General features: G+C 37.9%; 1 protein-coding gene across 4 annotated transcripts in view; it reads left to right on the plus strand.

Annotated features, from left to right (window-relative positions):
- Positions 1-24,491, plus strand: part of Kcnip4 (potassium voltage-gated channel interacting protein 4) — an 896,578-nt gene extending 872,087 nt beyond the window's left edge. For all 4 annotated transcript variants that reach the window (XM_070012219.1, XM_070012218.1, XM_070012217.1 and 1 more), the window contains exons 3-8: positions 660-729; positions 9,111-9,181; positions 18,520-18,627; positions 20,331-20,435; positions 21,226-21,288; positions 22,997-24,491. In XM_070012219.1, the coding sequence (XP_069868320.1) occupies positions 660-729; positions 9,111-9,181; positions 18,520-18,627; positions 20,331-20,435; positions 21,226-21,288; positions 22,997-23,044 (465 nt within the window). In that variant the 3' untranslated portion in view covers positions 23,045-24,491. The remainder of the gene's footprint in view (positions 1-659; positions 730-9,110; positions 9,182-18,519; positions 18,628-20,330; positions 20,436-21,225; positions 21,289-22,996) is intronic.

Below are 24,491 nucleotides of genomic sequence, written 5' to 3' on the forward strand. Positions count from 1 at the left end.
CATTTCCTTTAAGAAATCCGTATGGCCTCTACACATTAGTAGTCCAATGTCAGCACAGTTCTTGAGACCAGTATCCTCTGGTCTTGAACAAGTCTTCCAGTGGACAAAATGAGAAATTAATAAACGCAGGGAGCCATGTTCCTTTGCAAAGCCTTCCTTCTCAAGTTCAAAACTTAAGCTCACTTGTTACAAGATTCTTGTCAGAATTGCTGTTTCTCCTTGAAGCTTCCTGAAACAAAGAACCTTCCTCTCAAAGAAATATATTATTTTCTTATTGTACTCAAGATTATGTATGTCCAAACTGCATAATTCCTGAAGACACTGCATCTTGCAATATCTTGTTCATACACAGAACAGCACAATTTCCCCTTACCTCATTGACAGCATACATATATGCGTGCTTCTCAAAGTAGCCAAGTGTTTTCAAATATGCTAGACCTGCTCTGATGTGCAAAGACATTTTCATTTCAACTGTGTGTTTTATCCCATGGGACGTGAAAGAATGGTGAATTTACTTTTGTTTTCTTCGTAATAATGAACGGCTGCTTTACTTTTTCTGTGCAGGTTTGCATAGCAGCCAGTTCTATTTCAAAATGTGCAATAAAATATCCATTTTTATGAACACTTTGCTCATATTGCTTTTCTGCCACTTTCTCTAGGAATGTCCCAGTGGTGTTGTTAATGAAGAAACCTTCAAAGAGATTTACTCCCAGTTCTTTCCACAGGGAGGTAAGGACAAATGGGAACATGGAAACATATTCTTGCAGTTAGAATTATGCTTGCCAACTCAAGATTGGGTTAATCTTTCATGGCACGTTTCTGCATTTTAAAAATCTTTATGTAGAATAATTAATACCCAGCATTCAAGTGCAAAGAAGTTTCAGTGTATCATAAAAGTGAGCAGCTTCCAAATTACCAAATATCTAAGAGATTACATTTAAGTTTCATACAAGTAATGTGTGCCTTGTCCCGTGTCTCAAAAGCTCACTGCTCCTGACTTTTGCATGGGTCCTTAAAAATGACACAAGGCAAACAGGTACCTTGAATTCTAGCTGCTCAAGAAGCTGAGTTCTGAGCATTGTGGTTTCAAGTCCTACAGGACAGGAAAATCAATGAGACTCGAATCTCCAATTACTAATAATTTTTTAAGAGCCAAAATTAGAATAGTGCTTCAAGAGGTTGAATGGAAACCTTGAGTAAAAATAAGCAAGGGATACACACACACACACACACACACACACACACACACACACACACACACACAGAGAGAGAGAGAGAGAGATACGAGGCTCTTTAACTTACATCACCATTCTTTTTAGTTTTCAACTCTCAGAATTAGAGAAAATTTAATTAGCTTCAGTTTACAGATATGAAATCTGGAACTCAGAGAAGTTAAACAGTAGGCTCAGGGTCACATTTCAACTCAATGGTAGGTCTCGGTTATAACCTTGATTTTCCTGGAGCCTCGTCTAATTTATTTCTCGCCCTCCTCTTTCCCTTTTTTCACTGTGACCCTTGCACTGATAGAAAAGTGATATTCAGGTGGGATTTTCATTGGAAAGCTAATGCCAGGAAAGCACAGAGATGTTTTGTACATTTTAGAGATGATTGAAGAGATCATTTCCATTGCTGACACTTTTTCCTCCAATCATTCAGCAGATATCCATCTCCAACCCCGCCTAGCACCAGTTGTATGTGAAGTCTCACTAATGGGAAAGAAATTACAGCCCCCCACCCCTAAGTATATTATCTTTTTGTCTAGTGTGGCAGAGATAAAATGTCAAAATAAATTATAGGTGGAATGGCGCAGTTTGGAAAACATGACGCTGAGAGAGCAAGGTGGCATCATTGTACCAGCAGGAAGAAATGAAAAAGCTCAAGTTCAGTCTGTTCTCAGGCGCCTCATATGTGCCTGACTCTGGGCAGCCCCTCTCTCACCAATCAACACCAATTCAACCTGTGACCTCTTCTATGAGTAAATATGGAAATGAAGATACCAGAGGTCAATCCATTTCTGAAGTTCTTAGTCCTTCTGATCCTTAGCATAGCTCTCAAGAGATGTTTCCCTGCTGAGGGTGATTTCGGCCAGCATTTGAAGACCCTGCAGACATCCTAGATATATGGAGAATAAGCAAGAGGACAAAACATGAAAAATAAAGGTTTGCGAGAAAGTGCTAGGATTTGGGAAGTGGATTTCGGGTGAAGCATCCTTGAGCCATGGGTGCAAATGTTAAGAAATGAGAATTTGTCTTTTGCTAATGCTAAAGACACTGATAGGATGAAGGGTGAGGTATAATGGTCAGATGCATGTTTATTGTTCACTGCTAATTCTGGAAAATTAATTTAAGACAGTAGATACTGTCAACAAGAACCTAAATTAGGAGGTTATTTGAGGAAGCAAAATAAAACCTTTAAACAAGGGAGGCAGGAATCAATTATAAACATCTAATGTGATTTTAAAAAAAGGACAGGCATGTATAATAAATTATTTAAAAAATACATGAAACTGGGCACTGGTGGCTCACGTCTGTAATCCTAGCTACACAGGAGGCTGAGACCTGAGGATCACGGTTCAAAGCCAGCCTGGGCAGGAAAGTCTGTGAGACTCTTATCACCAATAAACCACCAGAAAACCAGAAGTGGAATTGTGGCTCAAGCAGTAGAGCGCTCGCCTTGAGCTGAAAAGCGTAGGGACAGCGCCCACGTCCAGAGTTCAAGCCCCATGACCAACCAAAAAAAAAAAAAAAAAGATATATAGACTGAAAATAGCAGCTTTTGGATTTATTGGCTTTTTATGATAAGTTCCAGAATAACAGGATCTTCTAATAGGAGGAAACAGGTTACAGGAGGAGTAGAAACATAGTAGGGATGATGACCTTGTTATAGCTGTGAGGTGCCTGTGGCTAGTTACAATCAACAGGTTCATTGAAATTTCCAGGTCACAGAAAAAGCCAGAGATTGGGGATTATTTGCTACAAAGCAGTGGTTAAGTCCATGATGTAAATGGGGTTACTGGGAAGAGTTAGAAAGTTTTGAACCCTCTGAGTCAAGCTTGGAAGTATTGGCACATATTAAGGAATTCATGAAGGAAAGAGATAATGTATAGCCACAGACAGGAAAACTGACTGATGAAAATGAAGAGAATGGAAGTTAGATTTAGCTTATAAACTTACAAGTAACTATGTTGTGTAGTATTTGTGTACACAAATACATTAACGGAAACAAATGCTTCAAGGGAGAACTCAGTGTAATTCTTTAGAAAGACAAAGCCACAATTCAGCAATGCAAAGCAGGGAGAGAGGGGTGGGGGGAGGTCAAAGGGAAAAGGGCAGACAAATGAAGAGGAGAAGAAGGGAAGAATGCAGTCAGGAATGCAATGTATAGCTTACAAAATTAAGAAGAATGAGAGAAGGGGTGAGTAGGGGAGGGATGGGTGAGAATATGGAAAGGGGTGACATTGATCAAGATGCATTGTAGTCCTAAACTACTTTGTTAAATGGTGATGCTTTTGTTCAATAACTTAAAGAAAATTTACAAAAAAAAAAGGAATAGCCAGTCACAGGAGGTCACAGCTGGTCACATAGCTACTCAGGAGGCTGAGATCTGAGGATGGCAGTTCAAAGCCAGCCCGGGCAGGAAAGTCCATAAGACTCTTATCTCCAGTTAACCACCAGAAAACTGGAAGTGGCGCTGTAGCTCAAGTGGTAGAGCGCTCACCTTGAGCTGAAGAGCTGAGGGACAGCGCCCAGGCCCAGAGTTCAAGCCCCACGACCGACAAAAAAAAAAAAAAAAAAAAAGTACTGAAAATAAAAACAAAGAGATAGAATGCTATAACCAAAAAGTCTATTGATAGATGTCATTGAAGTCAATGCTGATATAATTAACTATAGCAGTAGTGGCTTTCTCTACTGCTATATCCAAAGTTCATGAGACAATGACTAGTTAAAAAAAATTACACCTAAGGAGAAGGTAACAATTCAATAGGAAATGTACTCATTACCTTACTCATGTAACTGTAACCCCTCTGTACAGTATTTTTACAATAAAATATATATTTCAAAAACACCTGATAGGTACTTCTTGCAAAATGAATGAATGGATGGATGAATGAATGAGTGTCACCCATGTGACATGGTAGCTATGTTTGTAAAAGGTATTGAACAGTACACATCTCTTGAATATTTGTCATTTTATGCAAAAATACAGTTCCCTTTAGTTTCTAATGCATATGGTTCAGGCCATTTCCATGAGTACAAGACAATTCTATGTATGAATTATCAAATCAGAGGGATTTTTAAAGACAAGTTTTTAAAGACTTAAAATAGAATTCTCAGGAGACACATGAATACCTGTTATTCTATAGGCTTGGCTATTCCACAGGTGACAATTACCCTGTGACCTCCACCATTACATAACACACAGGAAGTGGTTCTAAGAGACCCCAGAGTGTTATGGCTATGATTTTAACATACCCACTGTCTTCTTTAATGAAGGAACAATTTGAGCAGCATTTATTTGCCTCATATATATTTCTACATGATTTTAAATTCTTGAACTCAGGGCCTGGGCACTGTTCCTGAGCTCTTTTGCTAAAGGCTAGTGCTCTACCACTTTCAACCACTGCACCACTTCTGGTTTTTGAGTGATTAGTTGGAGATAAGAGTCTCATGGACTAGTTACTCCTGCATAACTAGGATTATATGCATGAGCCACCAGTACCCAGAAGAATTTTTTAATGACCAACCATCTTGGACCATCTCAGTTTCTGCAGACATACTGACAGGTATGGGTATTGCAACACCAACACAGATGGAGATCATTATTTTTAATTGCTTCAAATCAAGTTATTACATTGCTACAAACTGAATACAGCTCCACATTAACATGGTATCATTATTTCAAAACCGCCATTCCCACATTACAGAATGTCTGCTTACACAGAGATACTTAACTTGGCAGAGGATTCTTGTTACAAGCCCAAAGGGATTTGGGGAAGAAAAAAAATCATTTTTACTCTCTTGCAAATTCCTTGATTATTCATGTTAATTGAATTCATAAATCTAAAAGTACCAGGCATCTTTGAAGGGAATGAAATATTTTAAAGATTGATGACTTCAAATTTTAACATTAGTTAATATTACTCCAGCACACTGTGTCTTACAGTGATGTTAGCAACAGAAATTATCCCAAGGAAGGAAGAGCACCATCTCAGGTGCAGGAGAATCATGTGATAGCCATGCTCCGCATGTGCGCATCATTTATTGGGATAGAATGTCCGAAAGCAGCAGGTTTCTCTCGTTAGGAACAGTAACAGCTAGGTGTCTGTCCATTAGACTGTCTCACACATTTCCCCATGAAAATGCTTTTCCTTCTGCACAGAACACCTCATGGAATATGTTTTATGTCAGGCTTGTACCTCTTTCAAAGACACAAGGGCTTTACCAGGCATCACAAGTTTGGTGTTCTTGATGGATATCAGAAAAACTGGACTAGCTAAATAGAAACATGTTGCTTGAAGAGAATGAAGTATATATACTCTAAAGCAAGGACAGAGGCTTGGGACTATTCATTGAATAGTTACAGAAATACTATTCTAACTCTACCTATGTATGGTACAAGATGGTGGGTATAATTCTTAACTCATGAACAATGGAAGTCCATGCAAACTGCAGCTTCTCAGCTCTTCTTAATTGTGTCATAGAGTTTTTGCATGTAGGTTGACTATAATAGGTCCTTAATTAGCTACTAAGGGAATAAATGAATGGGAATGGGCGTCAGTGAAAAAAATCTGTCAGTAAATATTCACTGGGAAGCAAGTGTATGCAAGGCATCTGGGACACTTAAGACTAAAATAAAAATGAAAAACTCAACTCATTGAATAATTCTAAGCATATGTTAACTCGAAAAACTAAACATATGCTCTTTTACACAGCTCTACTCCAGTCACTGAGATACATAGAGACTTCTTGAAACCAGGAACTTTATAGGTGAAGATGTTACACTTTGAGAAAAGATCACAACAACTTTTCTATGCAATTGACACGAGTGTGGATTATTTATGAAAGAATAATGGGATGAACTAATATTTTTGAATATTTAACAAGTTCCCAAACATTTCACATATTATTATAGTATCTCATTTAAATTCCATGAAGACTTTATATTTTATGTTTGCAGAAAGAGAAATTGCGTCAAAGAAATGTTGATTTGTAAAGGACTCACGGTTAAGCTTTGCTAAAGTTGAGATACAAGATTCAAGCACCCTGCCATTAACGAAAGCTTCCTACGTGATGAAATGTAGCCTGGAAAATTGGCTTAACTTCTAGAAGAATTGCCAAAGAGCACTGAGAAGAACAAATCCTCTGGGCCACGTTAGTGAACTCTAAGTGTCATTACCAGATGCCAAACTTGCAAACTAGGGAAACCCCATTCAGGAATAATAGTAATTATCATGTAGCCACATGACTGTGATTTGAAAACCTTGTTAAATGCAAACATTATCTACTCAGCGCTATTACTCACAGTGAGTTGTTGCTCACTTCGATAAAGATATTTGCCTTGATTGTGTAAACAGGGTAGCAAGAGACCATTAAGCAAATGAGGCTCATTATAAAACAGGCAAAATCTCTTATTTTTTCAGCCCTGAAAATAAATTTAACATAATGCCTAACAGCTCCTATCTCCATAAAGGGTGTTGAATAGTTCAAGAAATCTATGAAAAAGTACTGTTGAGTGCAAAACAACTTTGCAAAATAAAATTGGCCATCAACCTTGATTCTTCCATAATGGAACAGCCCAGCAATTGCACCTAGCCAAGTGCCCATCAAACCTCTGGCACATCCAAAGATTCCTTCCTGTAATAATCCATCGATGCTAGATAGACATCCACTCTAGACATGATGGTTTTATTTATTGTTTAAGACAAATGATGGTGCCTGCTTAGTTCATTAAATATAATGTTAGCAATTTCTATAATAAAAAAATAAGTGACTTTGAGCCAAATGTCACTGGTGGGTCATGTCTGTAATCTTAACCATTCAACAGGCTGAGATCTGAGGACCCCTCTTCAAAGACAGACCAAGCAGAAAAGTCTGAGAGTCTTTATTTCCAAAGAGGAGGCATGACTCAAGTAGTAGAGCACCAGAGTGAGTGGAAAAGTCAAACAAGAACACAGTTCCCTGAGTTCAAGCCCCTGTATCAGACCCCCCCCAACTAAATAAATAAGTGGCTGTTCATATTTTATTTCATGGTAAGAGATGAGTTGACATGCCACTCATATTTTGAGAAATTGAGTATGTGGTCTGCCTCATGAAAGGCACGCATTTCTATATCATTAACTGTGATATATTTCCTGAAGTGTTCAGGAAAACAATCTCAAAGTATTCCATAGTCCCATAGAAACTTGGATTCTGGCAGAAAAGAAAAACTTTCAAATAAGTGGAGCAGTGCTACTGGGAAAGGGGAGAGGGCCACCTCTCTAATCAAACAAGGCAATTCTCAATTCCTGCTGCTCTTAGTTTCTTGGTAGCCCTTTAAAATCAATTTATAAAGGAAAACCATATTGAAGTTTTATTAAATCCCAATAAAAATACAAGCTAAAAGTCAGGAAATAAAAAAAAGATGAGACTTGCAGCAGACAATAAAATGCTAGAACCAATGAGCTAAAAGGTTACATTTTCTTACAAAACAAAAGGTTAAGACAAAAGGCTAGAACCCAAGAGATGAAACATTTAAAATAATCATGTAAATATAATCCAAGGTCAAGCATAAAAGCACTTTAGAATGAGAGCTGAGCACTAAGAAAGCAACAAGGAAAAAAAAATACAGTTTTTAAATAAGAAAAGAGATGAGCTAGATTAGGGAGAGAAAGGGGGTGTGAGGCTCAAACAAAGAGGAAGAGGTGGATTTCAAAGGATGTCGGTGTCCTTAGAAAGCAGCATAAGAAAGGGGGGATAGAGGACTATTCATACTGGTCCCTACAACCCAGAACAGAAAATCTTCCCCAGGGATCACACAGGGTAGGGGCTTCTGGAGAGGGAGATGAAGTTAAACCTAGGGTCTTGAACTTTCTAGGCTGGTGTTCTACCATTTTAGTCACACTTCTAGCCCTGTTTTTTTGTTGGTTATTTTCAAGGCAGTCTCTCCTAGACTTCTCTGCCCCAGCTAGCCTTGAGCTTCAGTTCTTCGGTTCTCAGTTCCCCAAGTAGCAAGGCTCACAGGCATGAGCCATCTAGGATCCTGAGGATCACCTATTCCCTCCAACTTGGCCTCAGACATTGTCTAAATCACTGCTGTTCTCAATCCATCAACTGACTAGTCTGGCCAGAGGCTCTGACTCAGATTCTTCAGATCTCAGACCAACCCCTTACTGATTGTGGATTGTGACTTTGGACATGTTTTCTTTAAAAACAAACAAACAAAACAAAATTCTGGGCTTGAACCCAGGGCCTGAGCACTGTCCCTCAGCTCTTTAGCTGAATGCCAGCATTCTACCACTGGAGCCACAGCGCCACTTCCAGCTTTTTCTGTTTATGTGGTTTATGTGTTTATGAGGAATTGAACCCAGGGCCTCATGCATGCAAGGCAAGCACTCTACCACAGAGCCACCTTCCCAGCCCTGGACACATTTCTTAGTCTCTCTGAGTCCCAATATCCTTTTATGATTCCTAGTATTATTTAAGTCTCAATAAGAACAGGTACTCTCATCGTTGATATGCACATTACCTCTAGAAAGAGCCTGTGCCAAGCATCAGCCAATTCCAGACACAAGTCACTTAATCTCCACCCTCATCTATGAGACCATTACCCCAGTGTTGCTACTCAATATCCAAGGCTTTCATGTGTCCAGCCAGAAACTCACAGAGAATGTCAGCTGCGGTTTCTGATCATGTTCCTGTCTTTTGTCTATCTTCTGGATCTCAAGTTTCAACCCTTTACTGAGACAGGGTGGCCATTTAGTTGGAAAGAAAACACAAGCTAAAAAAAGTAACATTTATTTTTCTCCTCTTTTTTTTTTGTTTTGTAAATAAAAGGGATTTGAACCTGCTAGCCAAGTCTCCCATAAGCTATGGAAGTACTAACTGAATGATCTTCTCTTTTTGATATTCCAGACTCTACAACATATGCACACTTTCTCTTCAATGCATTTGATACAGACCACAATGGAGCTGTGAGTTTTGAGGTGAGACTTTTGCATTATTTGATACTTGGAAAGGGATTTTAATCTTCTTAGTGGGAAAATTGGGGGTAGGTGATTTGATCATTTTTGAAAAGCTCAAGGGCTCTCCTCTGATTCAATTGCCAAGAAGCTGCTCTTCTCTTTCAAAATACAAGTAACAATCCACGGGTAGTTTATTTGAAAATATCTTACATCTGTTTGAGTGTGTTTTCCATCGACTCTATTAGAACAATCCCAGAAACAACTGAGTGAGCCAACATTTTCTGGCAACTACCATGGGCCATTTACTGTGGTAGGCCTTGGAAATACAAAGATAATAGACTCAAAAGTTCCTCTGTGGAAAGCCAAGTAAGTGGCACAGACAAGAAAATAAATACAGAAAATACTGTATTCACCAGCCTGACAAGTTGATAAGGAAATGACTTGTAAGTGTATAAATGGAGTGATCTATAGGAAAAACATGCAATGTTGCTCCCTGAAATATTGTATATAAGCATCTAGTAAAATAAAATATGTTATGGGTGCTCATGAAACACACTTATATACAGTGATAGATATTCATCACATACAGACAATGAGGTCGTCACCGTGATTCATTGGATCCATAGCAGGTCATAGGTAGTAATATCCCTGAAACAAACTGCTAGCTAAAAAAAATCATACATTAACTTTGATCATCTGTAAGACAAGTACCTTTTATTATGGGGGAAAACAAGGAGTACAATGTATTACTCATCTGTTGGTTTATATTCTAAACAGCTCTGTTTGGTTTCTGTGGCATAGACAGACAGATAGATAGATAGATAGATAGATAGATAGATAGATAGATAGATAGATAGATAGATAGATAGATAGATAGATAGATAGATAGATAGATAGATAGATGCATACATACATACATACATACATACATACATACATACATACATACATACATAGATACGTACATACGTACATATATACACAACATAGATATCTAAATATACTAAAAGTGATGCAATTTCGGAGGCATATTTTGAACACAGGTGAAGGAGGATGCAGTTTATATGTGAGCAGAAACTGGATCATGACTGAGAAAATCAATTAATGGAATAGGTCTTTCAAGGCCAATGCACCAGGGGCAGAAGGGGCTGTAGCCAGGATTCCTGCTGGTGAGTTGATTAACTCTGAAGGAAAAGCAGAAACTGGCCAAGAGAGGAAAAGTTTGACATAGGAAACACTGAAGCATGAGACAGAAGCCAAGAAAGAGAATATCAGACCTAGGAATGAAGAGAAAATGGAGTCAGACTTTTTCTGTGCAGAGACCCAAACTCCAAGAGTTGTAAAGTCAGACCCAGCACACAGCCCTGTAGGCCAAATAGAAACATGGGGCAGGGCAGAGGAAGGAGACTGATGACTTGGCAGCCATGGGAAGACAGTATTGCACTGCAGCTTCTGTTGACTTCCGGGGTACTAACATTTGCCTTAACTCTAAATGGACTTGGAACTGGGGTTAGGAGGTGAGGAAGGGATGTGTCATTGAAATAGTTCAAAGTCACAGGAAGACCTGGTTGATTCTCATCTAAGACTTTGTGTCTGGAGGTATTTGGGACAAGTTGTCACTGCTCCATCACTTGAAGGAATGGGAAGAAGTATCAGGAACTGCTGTCTGGCAGGTCATCCGCCCCGAGCTGTTCTCTGAGGGTAATGTTGCCATTCGTCACAAGGAAAATAGCATTGCTTGTCTGAGGGGCAGCAGTTGGGTGGAGGTAGGAGGCAGAAGAGCAGTGTGAGGGTGAACTAGGTGTTGAATGGTCTCTAATGCTTCTTCCACTGTAGCAGCTTTAGCTTAGACAGCCCTGGAGAATATCACTTAATATCACATTATTGTTACCTGTATACTCCCCAGAATGATTCCAGCACTGCCTCTATGTGCTTCTAATGTGAGAGTCAAAAGTTCCAGATTTGACAAAGAGGATGACAGAGACAAAAACCCAGTGAAGTACTTTCCTATAACACGTATGCCCAAGTTTGCATATGCCTTTAGCCAGGGAATAATGTGGAATTACACATAACAATGCTCTTATAATTGTATGTAAGAGGCCAGTAATGATGATGAATGTTGGTTACAATTTGGGGAATTAGTTGTGACAGTTATGAGTGAAATGCATAGTGGGTACAGTGCCTTTTCTTCTAAAGGCATACTAATAGCTAAATTAATAATTGTCGAAATGAAAACAAATTTAAAACTAGGCTACTAAATTGATTTTCCTAAATTGATTAGCTATTCAGAAAGTCTCTGGGACACAGAAAGGTTAGAGAAGAAACATGTTTTGAGTAGCAATCAACAGTTTACTGGGAGATGGAGAGTATTTTGATTTTCAGATAAAGGAAAAAAGAAATTTCATACTTAATCTGTTTTTACCTGAAGGGCAAAATAAGTAAGTCAGGAGAGGTCCTGGGTTTAAGAATGATTTGATCTAAACTCCTTTCTGGCTTGGGCTAAGTATTTAAACTCTCCAGGCCTTAATGTTCATATCAATAAAACATCAGCAAGCAAGGAAAAATCACAGGTCAATTGAAGAATGTAAAAGTAATGATGTCAGTAACGGATTGGCTCTGCCTCTAGCACCAAGCATGTGGCCAACACTTACTGATGTTAACCATAATAATTACTTATGGAATTTCTCTAACAAAAATAATTAATAGTAACAACTGCCATCGCATTACACAGTAATCTCTTTTTGAATGTTTTCATGCAACAGCCAGATGATCACTCTGATATTACACAGGGCATATCTGTATCTCATTATAATAAACATGAACTGTATTAAATGTTCAATTTACCACTAGTAATAAAAATAGCTATACAACAATCATACTGATGATGGTTTAACTTTTGTTATTTTAGGAATTGTATCTAGGTAATTATGTAATAGTATTTAATTTTTCTGGATATCATTATCTCTTTGCCATGCATTCAGTTCTGCTCTTGGAGCAATTGTGAGCAAAGACAATACCTAACCAAATGGATGTAGCTGGATTTCATAAAGTTTTATTTACAAAAACAAGTGGTAGGCCATCATTTTCCAACTGTGTTCCTATTTCTACAGCCTCTGTCCTACTTGAGAGCTTGAGGCAAATGTTTGTCAGATGATGTGTAAAATTTGGATTCATGTAATTACTATCACCAGCTGTCATTATTACTATTTAGTAATACACCTAGTCCAAAAAATCACTGATTAATGACATCATTGTTACCTATACAACTCACTATTTGACAGTCCCATCACCATAATACACATTGCCTAGAATCTCCCAAGTATGCAAGCTATGTTGTATATTAAAGTTTTAACATGTTCTGTTCTTTACAACAATTCTGGAATAGGTCCATGGAGTGGTCCATATAGCTGATCACGTGACTCCAGAGCTGCCAGTTAAAAGTGACAGAAAAATGCCATTCACTGACAGTCCAATTCATACGACAGAATGTGGGCCTCATACCCCAGAGCTGTTCAGTGGAAACAAATACCGCCAACCCCAAATCTAATAGCTTTGCCATCCAAGGAACCGACTGAAAGTGTTTCTCTATAAAAACACCAGCTGTGACTGTGAGATTTTTTCCAAAATAAATGCTGAGGTCAAATTAGTAATTTTCTTTCAAAATAATGGGAGGTATTATTTTAAGAAATGTATCCCTTGGCCTAGAATTTTATCTGATTTATCAGTCATTGAGTTTTATCTTTCACATGTCCCTCAAAGCCCCCCCCCTTTCTTTTCCTCCAACCCTTACCCTCCCTTCTCTCTCTCTCTCTCTCTCTCTCTCTCTCTCTCTCTCTCTCTCTCTCTCTCTCTCTCTCATACACACACACACACACATATACCCTCTGCTTCCTATTATTACCTTATGCTGGTTCTCTAACTTTCTGGGGAGCTCTGCTTTCACTGGAGAGGAAGTAGAAGTAAAACTTAGGTTCAAAGTCAGGTGTTGGTAGCTCATGCCTATAATCCTACCTACTCATGAAGCTGAGGATCTGAGGATCACGGTTCAAAGCCAGCCCAGGCAGGAAAACCGAAGAGTCTTATTTCCAATAAACTACTCAGAAAAAGCAGGAAGTGGTGATGTGGTTCAAATGGTAAAGCATCTGCCTTGAACAAAAGCAGCTCAGAGACAGTTCTGGCACTGAGTTCAAGCCTCAGGACAGACAGACACACACACATTGTGTTCTCATTTCATTTATTTACTTAATATTTATCAACCCTATTACTCTTGAGATTGCTGATGATTCGCAAAAGAATCAGAACTGTTGTGGTGGTGGAGACTATGTTCTCCCATTTACCGTGACAAAATTCTGTAGACTTCAGCTCCTCTCAAGGCATGGGCTCATCACCTGGGCTGCTGTTGACGTCTATTTTCTTCTTTTCAAAATCCATTAGAAAAGCAATTTAGCTGGGCACCAGTGGCTCAAGCTTGTAACCTCTAATCCTAGCTACTCAGCAAGCTGAGATTTGAGTGAGAATCATGGTTCAAAGCCAGGAGGGGCAGGAAAGTCCTAATGAGACTCTTATCTCCAACTAACCACTCAAAAACCAGAAGTGGCACTGTGGCTCAAAGTGGTAGAGTGGTAGCCTTGAACAAAAGAGCTCAAGGACAGCATCCAGGCCCTGAGTTCAAGCCTCATGACCAACAACAGCAAAAAGCAACTTAAGACCAAAAGTTTCTAGACAGAACCATTACGAAGACAAGAGGCAACTTCACATCGTATCACCTATTCATAGGGCTGTTGAGACAGTTAATGACACACTATGGACACACACATTCATGCTTTATTTCCTCAGCTTTCAGTTAATTTCAGCTTTGTTTCGTTTTGGACCCAGGATGCCATTCAGTTGACATTTCACTTGGTCTCTTCCACAGTTCACTTAGCCATGTCTCTGCAGCTCCTGGTGGCTGTAGCAGGTACTCATAATTTCTGGCTTTTTAATAACCTTGACTTTTTTTTTTCCTATTAAAGCACTTATGTTATTTTATTTTATTGCAAGGGTGATGTACAGAGGGGTTACAGTTACATAAGTAAGGTAGTGAGTACATTTCTTGTGGAACAGTGTTCCCCGCTTCCTCCTTTTCTCCTGTTTCTCTTCCCATATTCACCAGGGCTTGAGTTTTTTGAAGAACAGCTGATCATGTATTTCTGAAGAAAGGGCCCTCATCTGGGAATGTGTCTGATGTTTTTCTCATGATTTAACTGGGGCTATGTGTGTTTGGCAGGAAGATTACAGAGGTAAAGTGCCATTTTTAATCACATAAGAGCCAAGGAATATATTATTAAAATGACTTATGACTACTGATGGACTTTGGACATCTGGCTGAAGTGGTATTTATCACATTTCCCTTTACACTTTCTCCTCCTACTTCACTTTGTTAAAAATTATCATGAACAGAGCCGGGTGGCAGTGGCTCTGTAATCCTAGCTACTCAGGAGGCTGAGATTTGAGGATTGCGGTTCAATGCCAGCCTGGGCAGGAAAGTTCGTGAGACACTTATCTCCAATAAACCATCAGAAAACCGGAAGTGGTGCTGTGGCTCAAGTGGTAGAGTGCTAGCCTTGAGCTGAAGAGCTGAGGGACAGTGCCCAGGCCTAGAGTTCAAGACCAACCAAAAAAAAAAATATATCATGAACAATCCACAGATTAAAAAAACAAAACAAAAACTAGAGGTATGGGCTCTATTTCCTTAAGAGTAAAACATCTAACTCACTTGGAGTTTTTCTGCATGGGTGATTTGTCCCTTTTCTCCTATTTGTTAGGTTATTCAGCCCCTTATTTATATCACTGTAGAACCATGAATATCTATGTTTTGGGTTATAACCCAGCGTGACTTTGTGCATGCCGTTACCCAAACTGTTGTAGTTGGGCAGTCAAGAACTCTTCCTTTTGGCTCTTGTCCCTCTGTGTCATACTTCCATCAAAGCTATTAAGATTAAATATAGACAAAGAGTTTAGAAAATTGCCTGGCACAGAGAAAGCACAAGTTAATATTAGTAAGATCTGAGATCTTGATTAACAACTGGCTGATCTGACAGATTTTTAATCAGTATCTGTCTGTTGTAGTGTTCCTGGACATGTAACTGTTAGAATAATCTTATTTTCCCACTACCTCATATCTAGTTAAAACCATTTTCCAAATTTTAAAACAGTAATTTTATGTCAGGAATTATGAATTTCTCACACATTCTAGATGTTCTAAAAATGTCATTAGTAATTGAATTGGAATCACGTTAGTCATTATTTCAATTATGTCCTCTACAGACAGGTAAAGGGACAGAGCATATATTTGTAGCATATTATTCTATATAATTACAGCCCATTGCTTCAGTTTTGGCTTAAATGTAGTTTAGTGTTTGAATGAGAGATCTAAGTTCAGTTTCCAGTTCATCAGAGCCTTTTATTTTATGGCTCAGTCACTTATTGTCTCTGAGCACCCTCTTGTATAACATTACACAGTCCATAGATGAGGCTGGGAACATTAACTAGTACACAGGAGCTACCTGATACCAACCATCTCACAAGGCTCATTGCTAATTATAGTCACTTTTACTATGAACTTTCCCCACCAGCAACTCAATACCCACAAATCTCACTCCTTCCCTAAGAACATAAGTCAAAATGAAGGAAACAGAAATATTTACCACCACATCATTTAAAGATAAATTAAAATTTATATATCCAACAATAGAAAATGATGGTGAAATATCTCTGATATCACAAAGCAGTATTAGAAATTTCAAGTTGTAAGCCAGGCACCGGTGGCTCACACCTATAATCCTAGCTACTCAAGAAACTGGGATCTGAGGATCACAGTTCAAAACTGGCCAGGGCAGGAAAGTCCATGAGACTCTTATCTCCAATAAACCACCAGAAAACTGGGAGTGGTGTTGTGGCTCAAGTGGTAGAGAGCTAGCCTTGAACTGAAGAGTGGAGGAATACAGCACCAGGTCCAGAGTTCAAGCCCCATGACTGACCAAAAAAAAAGATTTCAGGTTGTAACCATTAGTATTGAAATTAGAGAACAACACATAATATTTTTTAAAAATTAATGGAGGAGGGGTTGGGAAGGTAGCTCAGTGGTAGAGCACTTGCCTTGCATGCCTGAAGCCCTGGGTTCGATTCCTCAGCACCATATAAGCAAAAAGAAAAAAGCTGGAAGTGGCACTGTGGCTCAAGTGGTAGAGCGCTAGCCTTGAGCTGAAGAGCTGAGGGACAGCGTCCAGGCCCAGAGTTCAGGCCCCACGACAGGACCAAAAAAAAAAAAAAAAAATTCAAGGAGGAAAGAGGGAAAGAGACATCAGAATAATCATTATAGCTTCTAGTGTACAGTTGTGTGAATGTGTGTGTTTATCCCAAGTAGTCATTTACAATGCAATTCTTACCTCAGTCTGTGGTTTGAAAGTCATGTGATTGCATACTAGGTCAAGCCATATGAAATTCATCCTTTTGGCAACTATTATCAAGTATCAGCAATTTCCTATGGTTGAACTGAATACGTAATTATTTAAATGATGTCATAATGAACTTTGTTACTTAGGAAAGAACGTATAATTAATTTTAAGTAAAACATACTGAATAATACATTACATATAATATATATTCAGTGCATATGTTATACACTGGATAAAATATTTATGTTTAGTATAGATATAAATATTTAATATATATATATTCACGTTTATAGCTTTAAAAGAAACTCAGGTGTACATGTGAAAGAATGGAAATGTTTAATGTGTATAGCTATCAGGATTATATGTGATTAGATTTACTATAATTTTTATATTTTCCTAGAATATGTTGGATTTATATGCTATTTACAGTTATAAGTACTACTATAAAATTCACCAATCTTGAAAGTCATCTGTGAGACTAAATAAAGCACTTCCTTATAATTTAATACATTTATAATCACCTTTAAGAATACTAAAATATTTAGCAGACAATTTTGTTTCAAATTGTCTTCTACATGATGGAAACTAGGGGAAATATTTTTCTTGTTATTTTAGAGATACATTTTTAATTCCAAGTAAATGCAAGTTTTAGACAGTTCCTAAATTATATCTTTCAAATATTTAATAGTTCATCCACTCTCTGGCCCATTCTGGGAGGTCTTACTAGAGAAAATAAACCACCTATATGCTTTTTCTTTTTTAAATCATGTAAGCAAGTAGAAAAGAAGACATGCACTTGACATGATGACTTTCTCTAAAGCTTTTCAGACTTTGGTGATTTAAGTTTTTCCATCTGGACATCATTGAAACTTCCCCACAAGGTGTCAGTCTCAACCATGGTGGTCTTTGATTGTCAGCAAAGAAGCCAGCAAGATATTCCTGGCATATTGCCTGTCACTAAGAAACTCAGCAAAAGCTTGCCAGATGAATAAAGGTCACTTTTGAACAAAACCAGGTTATTATAAAGCCATATCCCTATATCTTTTCCTTCTTTTACCAATAAGTGAGGGGAAATGCGGTATAGATCTCACCCTGGTCATTTTCATACACAAAAGAATATATGTAACTACCTCATGCAGTAAGGTAACTGTGCAAACTACTCTGAGGGTTTTTGTGGTTGAAAATACATCATTTTCAGAAAAACATATGGAACTGAAGATCATCTTGTCAGCCAAAATGAGTCAGACTCAGAAAAATAGTGCATGTTTTCTCTCATATACAGTATCTCGACCTAAAATAGGAATGATGTGAATATAAGAGAGGTAATACAATAGGAAGAACAAAGTGGGAGGGAGACATGGTACTGGAGACAAGAGTGGGGAGAAAATGATGAAGTACACTTAGTTGCCTGCATGAAAATAGAATAATGAAGCCTGTTAAATTATATAAAAAGAGCAACAGGGTAAGTGTAACAGGAGTGACTATAATCAATTAGCTTATATGATCTATAGAAATATGATGAAAGCCCTTTGTACAATCAGTTCATTCTAATAATAAGACTACAATTGGTCTCCTGTGGATAGCCTGCATTTCTTATATCATTTTCATGGGAAAGGTGGTGGGTGAACATGAGTGTTTTAAATACAGTATCATTAGATCCTTTTCTATAAATGGTGCACGCTTGTAAAGTCACTTATACCCAAGTGTCCTGCCATGTGGATACCCCAGCACCAGCATGGATTCAACTCACAGTTTCCAACTAAGATGGTGAGAATGTTAAGGCAAGAGCCTTGTTGCTGGCCACCAAGAACTCTGCTTAATTAGCAAATTTAATTGACTGTTCAAAATCCAAAGTGGTGTTACTTTTGCTTCTATTATTCAAGACCAAATTTTATCATTATAAACGGTCATTTTCTGTTTTAGGATTTCATCAAAGGTCTTTCCATCTTACTTCGGGGGACAGTACAAGAAAAACTCAACTGGGCATTTAACTTGTATGACATTAATAAAGATGGCTACATCACTAAAGAAGTAAGCAATGCCTCATCAATATACGTATCACTGGACTAGTTTCATTTCTTTATATTAAACAATGGCAATTATTAGTCTGAAGAATCATCTTTTCAGGAAATCCTAAGTATTTTATGCAGTGATGGTAGAAAGACATACTAGAACAAAAATGTAGGAATGGATAGGACTTGTTTATAGTCACTTCCTAAAGAAAACAGGTCTCCCATCTAGTTATTTTCATACTATTTTAAGAAGTCCTGGAAATGGAATAAAAAGTATAGTCAGAATGAGATGGGAGAATGTTTCCAAACCATGTTTGAATATTTGGTCTAAAATTTACACATACACATACCCACACAGACACATATGGAAACAGAACTTTTCAATCAAGAAATTGTCCTATGGAATAATTGGATATAGTAGTGGATTCTCCAAACACACTTGTAGGCAGGTTCTATGTGAAAGACTTCCAGATTAGCATGCTCTTGTGACACATTGGTTAAACTAACTTAGAACACTGCAAGTTACAAAGGACAAGTTACAAACTGACTCCATATAGAATGTGCAGATGGGTCACATCCTCAGCACACTCCATGTTCAAATGATCTGCTTCTCTCTGTGCTTCAACAGCTTCTCCAGAGTTGAATTTTAAACAAGGGACTCACAAAAAGGGTCGAGGATCAGTGACATAAACCTGCTCTATCAGGCACACAGAGGGACGTGTACACCTGGCCCAAATGTGGCTTGATTAAGTACTCCAGGGTTCTGTGTGTTAGACAGAGGCCACAAGGATGAGAATAGTATCACCAATGGGGCTAACTGAAGGCCTTGTAAATATTAAGTGCTCAGTGTCTGGAATATATCCCAAACAGTCAGTACTTCCTGTACAGGAGCACACTCGAGCTTGACTAGAACATTTGTAACAAAAGTTTCACAGACTGTTTCTACAGTATAAATGTTCATTATACAGTTTTATATCTTTTTGTTGTCTACTAAACATTTTCTCCCACAGGAAAATTGAGTTAATTCCAAAATGAACAGTCTACACTATTGAACCATTTACAATTCTGTGTAGTTTCCTCTCCTTGCCAGTTTTGAGCTGGTGATGGAGGAGGAATATCTGGTAATCATGATAAAGAAGAGTGGATGTACCTAAGGGAGTATGGAGAGGAGCAGGCACTGAGATTAATGGGTTTTGGCATGTTTAGCTTCTGACATCAATAAGTCATTCATTTGCCATGTTCTACTTTGTTACCTGTCAATCAAGAGTCTACATCACTTTCACAATGACCTTCAAGGGATGAAACTGCTATCATCTTATCCTACCCAGGTTGAGTATGGGCCACACACCTGGTATTGTAAACTGATCTGTTATTATCTAGGTCGCTCATGGATTATTTATAATTATCATTTACAATTTATAATAAGAATCATTAACAATTATTAATAATGTACAAATATGTAACTCAGTAAAACAGTGGAAATCCAGAACATTCCTTTCTTGTCCCCATTAGACACACAGGAATCTGTTCCGTTTTTGAACTAAGATCAAAATGGATTGATATTCTGATTCTGCCTCTTTTAAGGCAAAAGTCTGTTTACTGCCTTCATCCATGGAAAACCCACAGGCACCTCATGGAGAATCTATTGAAAACAGTTTGTCATAGCTTCTTAGTTTGTTCATACTCAGTATGCAGCGTCATGCAGGTGTCTTTCCTTTTCAGGAAATGCTTGATATAATGAAAGCCATTTATGACATGATGGGTAAATGCACATATCCTGTCCTCAAAGAAGATGCTCCCAGACAGCATGTGGAGACATTCTTTCAGGTAGGAATGTAAACACAAGTTACAGATGGTGGGAGGGAAACCATGAACAGGTTTCCTAAGGTTTGCAACATTCCATGATTCTAGATACTGCAAAGGAAACATAATCTTTACTAAGGAGGATAAAATAACACCCTTATACCCATTTGGCAGGTCTTTCTGAAATTATTGTAGCACTAGCAACCATAGTTACCAAACATTCACTATACCCTAAGTAGAACACGAGCAAATCTCATGTTCCACTAGTTATTTTCACCCAGTTCTCACAAGGGCCCCCTGAAATGACTAATTCTCATTTTGTTCATTTTACAGATTGGAGGTGGGGGAGGAAACAGGGTTCCAAAAGGTTCAGTAAATTGCTTAAGCTCTGATATGTTTAGAAAACAAGATTTTACCTGTCCACACAATTACAACATACTGAGTTAAGACCATGGAAAGTCTATGGAAATCTAGACACAAGTTATTTTCATCCAGTTGTCAGGCCTCTGTGATATGATAAATTCTCACTATTTTCATTTTACACATTCTCTGAAAGATTCAGCAGATTGCCTGAGCTCAGTTAAGTTGACAAAACAGAATTCTTACCTAGGGCAGAATGACTCTAGAGAATACAGCCTGGAACAATTTGCATGTGGTTCTAAGAAATCACTGTATTTCTGCTATACTAGTTACTTCACATAAATCAGCAGATGGGCAAGCTAGCCTTCCCTCCACTCCACCTCAGGTTCAGTGGGTATCAAAGGGGTATTAAGAAGTAAGTTTGAATGATAATGCTGTTTTTCCTGCTCAACAGAAAATGGACAAAAATAAAGATGGGGTTGTTACCATAGATGAGTTCATCGAAAGTTGCCAAAAAGTAAGTCATGAGAGGAAAAATTAGCCTTTTTGTTTTTCTAATAGCCACCATGAGTATAGCTAGTTAGCTAACATGAACTGAGCCAAATATTTTATATTTTCCTGAGTCTGGCATTTCTACAGCAGGCAAATAGCCCTGATATATTCTGAAAACAAGCACCAATTTATGCATTCTTCAGTCAACTTTCAAGAGTATCTCTCTTTGAGGTAGGCCATGTTGGAAGTCCTAGAGATATAAAACTTACCCATTAGTATTTTAACTTTACATAGGCAATTGGAATTCCTCCTTTCCATGACTTAGCATATGATATGTAACGACATGCCAGCACAGCAAAGTACGCATGAAGCTTATGTGCTTTTTTAAAGACAGATAAGATTGCTTTCATGAATGTGGGTAAAGGAGGAGGCCACAATGCTTGATAAGAAATGTACTCATTATCTTGCCCATGTAATTATAACCCCTCTGTACAATATTTTCACAATAAAAAAAAAAAAAGAAATGGGCTGAACTCAGTAGGTCTTCTGTTACAAAAAAATAGAGTTGCAAATACTCAGTGGAAAAAAGTAGGTTATGATTGGCCATCTGAAAAATCAGTACTAGTTGCTAGTGGGTAGCATAGTGAAGAACTTTAAAAATAAGTATAGGGAAAGTTTGTTGTACTTCTTGTTTTCCCTCTATTTGCTCATCATATTCACTTTTCTTGATACCTATTCATTTCTCAGCTATTTCAAAGATGTCTTTGCAAGACTCAACTTGGTGACATCAGATTGCTTCGTAGTGATGTTATTTGTTTTTAAGCCATTACTCTTCAGCCACAATTATTATTTTTTGACCTGATTAAGAGACACTTATTTGTGCTCTGCTGAAGCTTCTCTGTCTCCTGTTTTTTATGTATTTTTTAAATTATTCAGTAGTTTTTAATCTTTTTATATTATTAAGAGGTTACAAGTCCATGCATGTCAGATTCTTTATCAGGGCCACTCTTTCCACCATTCTCCCCCCATCTCCCCCTCCCATCCCTAGCCTCATGCTACATTGTGCAATTATCCACAATGTAAGTGACTATAATGACTGACTTTGCAGCTACCGTTTATGAGGATAAACAGCCCACAAAGAGCATATGGCATGTAATTTCTAAGTGTTTATAAAATATCCAGTTTATCATTCCTTAAGAATATGCTAATATGAATCCAGCCACTGCAACAGTTAAAACTTAGTGAACCTCTCTCTGGCACTGAGAACACTTTCATTTTTAAAGGTTCCTGAAGGCCGCAGTGTTAGTCATCACTGGCAGGCAGGGAAAGGTGATGTGGTCACTAGAAACATCCACTACATTGTGTGCCAGCTCCTGGGTTTAAGACTGTGATGTGGTTTGTGATCTACCTTTGATTATGATGTCAAAATTCTTATTTGCTCATTTTTATTTACCCCCCCCCCCGAACTCTATTAACATTCTGGCTTTATGATTTGAGAAATATCCTCTGCTAATAAGAGGAAAAATTTAAATGACGTATTTTAAGCCTGCTAGACACAAGAAAACATAGAACAGGCCTTTATGGTAGTGTACCAGAGAAATGCCTAGAATGGCATTTGCGTCTTGCAAACAGAATGTGTGCTGTTGGCAGAAGTCAATACACAGGAGGCTACAACTGTATACTTCCCACTGCAGATATACTGAATTTAGTGCTTTTCTATTTCTCTCTTACAGGATGAAAATATAATGCGCTCCATGCAGCTCTTTGAAAATGTGATTTAACTTGTCAAATAATTCTCAGACCAATGTGAACAACTCTACCACATTTAAAGATGGAGCTACCACTTTTAGCATAGATTGCTCAGCTTCACACTGAGGCATATTATGCAACAAGCTTTGTTTTAATATAAAACCATCCCCACCCCACCCCCCAATTTGTGTTTTCCCATTATAAATCTGCATCTGTTTCATAATGTCACTGAGTTCATGAGATGTTCTAACTCATTTCATACTCTGTGAATATTCAGCAGTAATAGAATCCAGCACAGTTTTGATTCTTTAGCCAAGGGATTAATGAGGCTTTCACATATCAGTGATTTTAAAATATCAGTGATTTTGCTACTCATTTGTATGCTATCAGTCCTAGGATTTTAAATGGGTTTTCTAAAATATTTACATCGGCTTTTAATTTCCAAAAACCAATTTTCATTTAATTCCATTAACATAACATTAACAACAACCACCAAAATTATGACAACCATAGCAACAAACAAAAAGCCCCACACAGCCGCAATTTCTATGAATTCTCCACCTTCTGTTAAGGACATCAATTTATCTGGCTTTTATTAAATAACATTTAACAAGTTACATTTGTTATCATATGTCATTATATGTCTAACAAAGCTTATTTTATTAAGCATTTATTTATTTTCTATGATGCATACTCTTGCTAAGGCCTACAAAATACATATAATTTAGGATTTATTCCATTATACAGGTGGACTGTTTTCTACTTGATCACTAAGCTCAAGAGGGTGTGATACAAAGCAAGGATGTTTACAGATATATGTGAAACATTGGGCTATCTGTCCTCTAATACATAGCACCGCTCAACAACAAGCAATCTTCAACAGTACTAAAGTCCAATTCCATCCCTTTCTCCTAGCATCCACATCCTGGTATCCTCACAGTATGCTTGTTTTATAAGCCCTTCAGGGACAAAGAGACCTGACCACCCTTAAAACTGACTAGGAACAGAGAGCAAGCAGAGTTCCCTAGGAAAACACCCTGATTCCATCATATTAGGAACTGCTACCAAGATTTCATAGGAAATGAATATAAACATGGAACAACTCATCTGATTGCATTATGATTTAGCTTATCATAAATCTCCAACAATGCAGATTCCTTTTAATGATATTAAGGCAAAACTGTAAAGCTGCCACAACTATAGAAACACTCATCTTCCCTGTTTTGTGGAAATATGAAAAAGACAGAGAGGCTACAGGAGGAGGAAATTTGCAACTGTCTTTGCAACACTAAATCAGGTATCTATTCTGGTGTAGAGATAGGATGTTGAAAGCTGCCCTGCTATCACCAGTGTAGAAATTAAGAGTAGTACAATACATGTACACTGAAACTTGCCATCGCGTGTTTGTGTAAACTCAATGTGCACATTTTGTATTTCAAAAAAGGAAAAATAAAGCAAAATAAAGTGTTTATAACTCTA

Source organism: Dipodomys merriami, unplaced genomic scaffold, assembly GCF_024711535.1.
Source record: "Dipodomys merriami isolate MVZ:Mamm:240054 unplaced genomic scaffold, mDipMer1.0.p SCAF_9, whole genome shotgun sequence".
NCBI classification, from domain to species: domain Eukaryota; kingdom Metazoa; phylum Chordata; class Mammalia; order Rodentia; family Heteromyidae; genus Dipodomys; species Dipodomys merriami.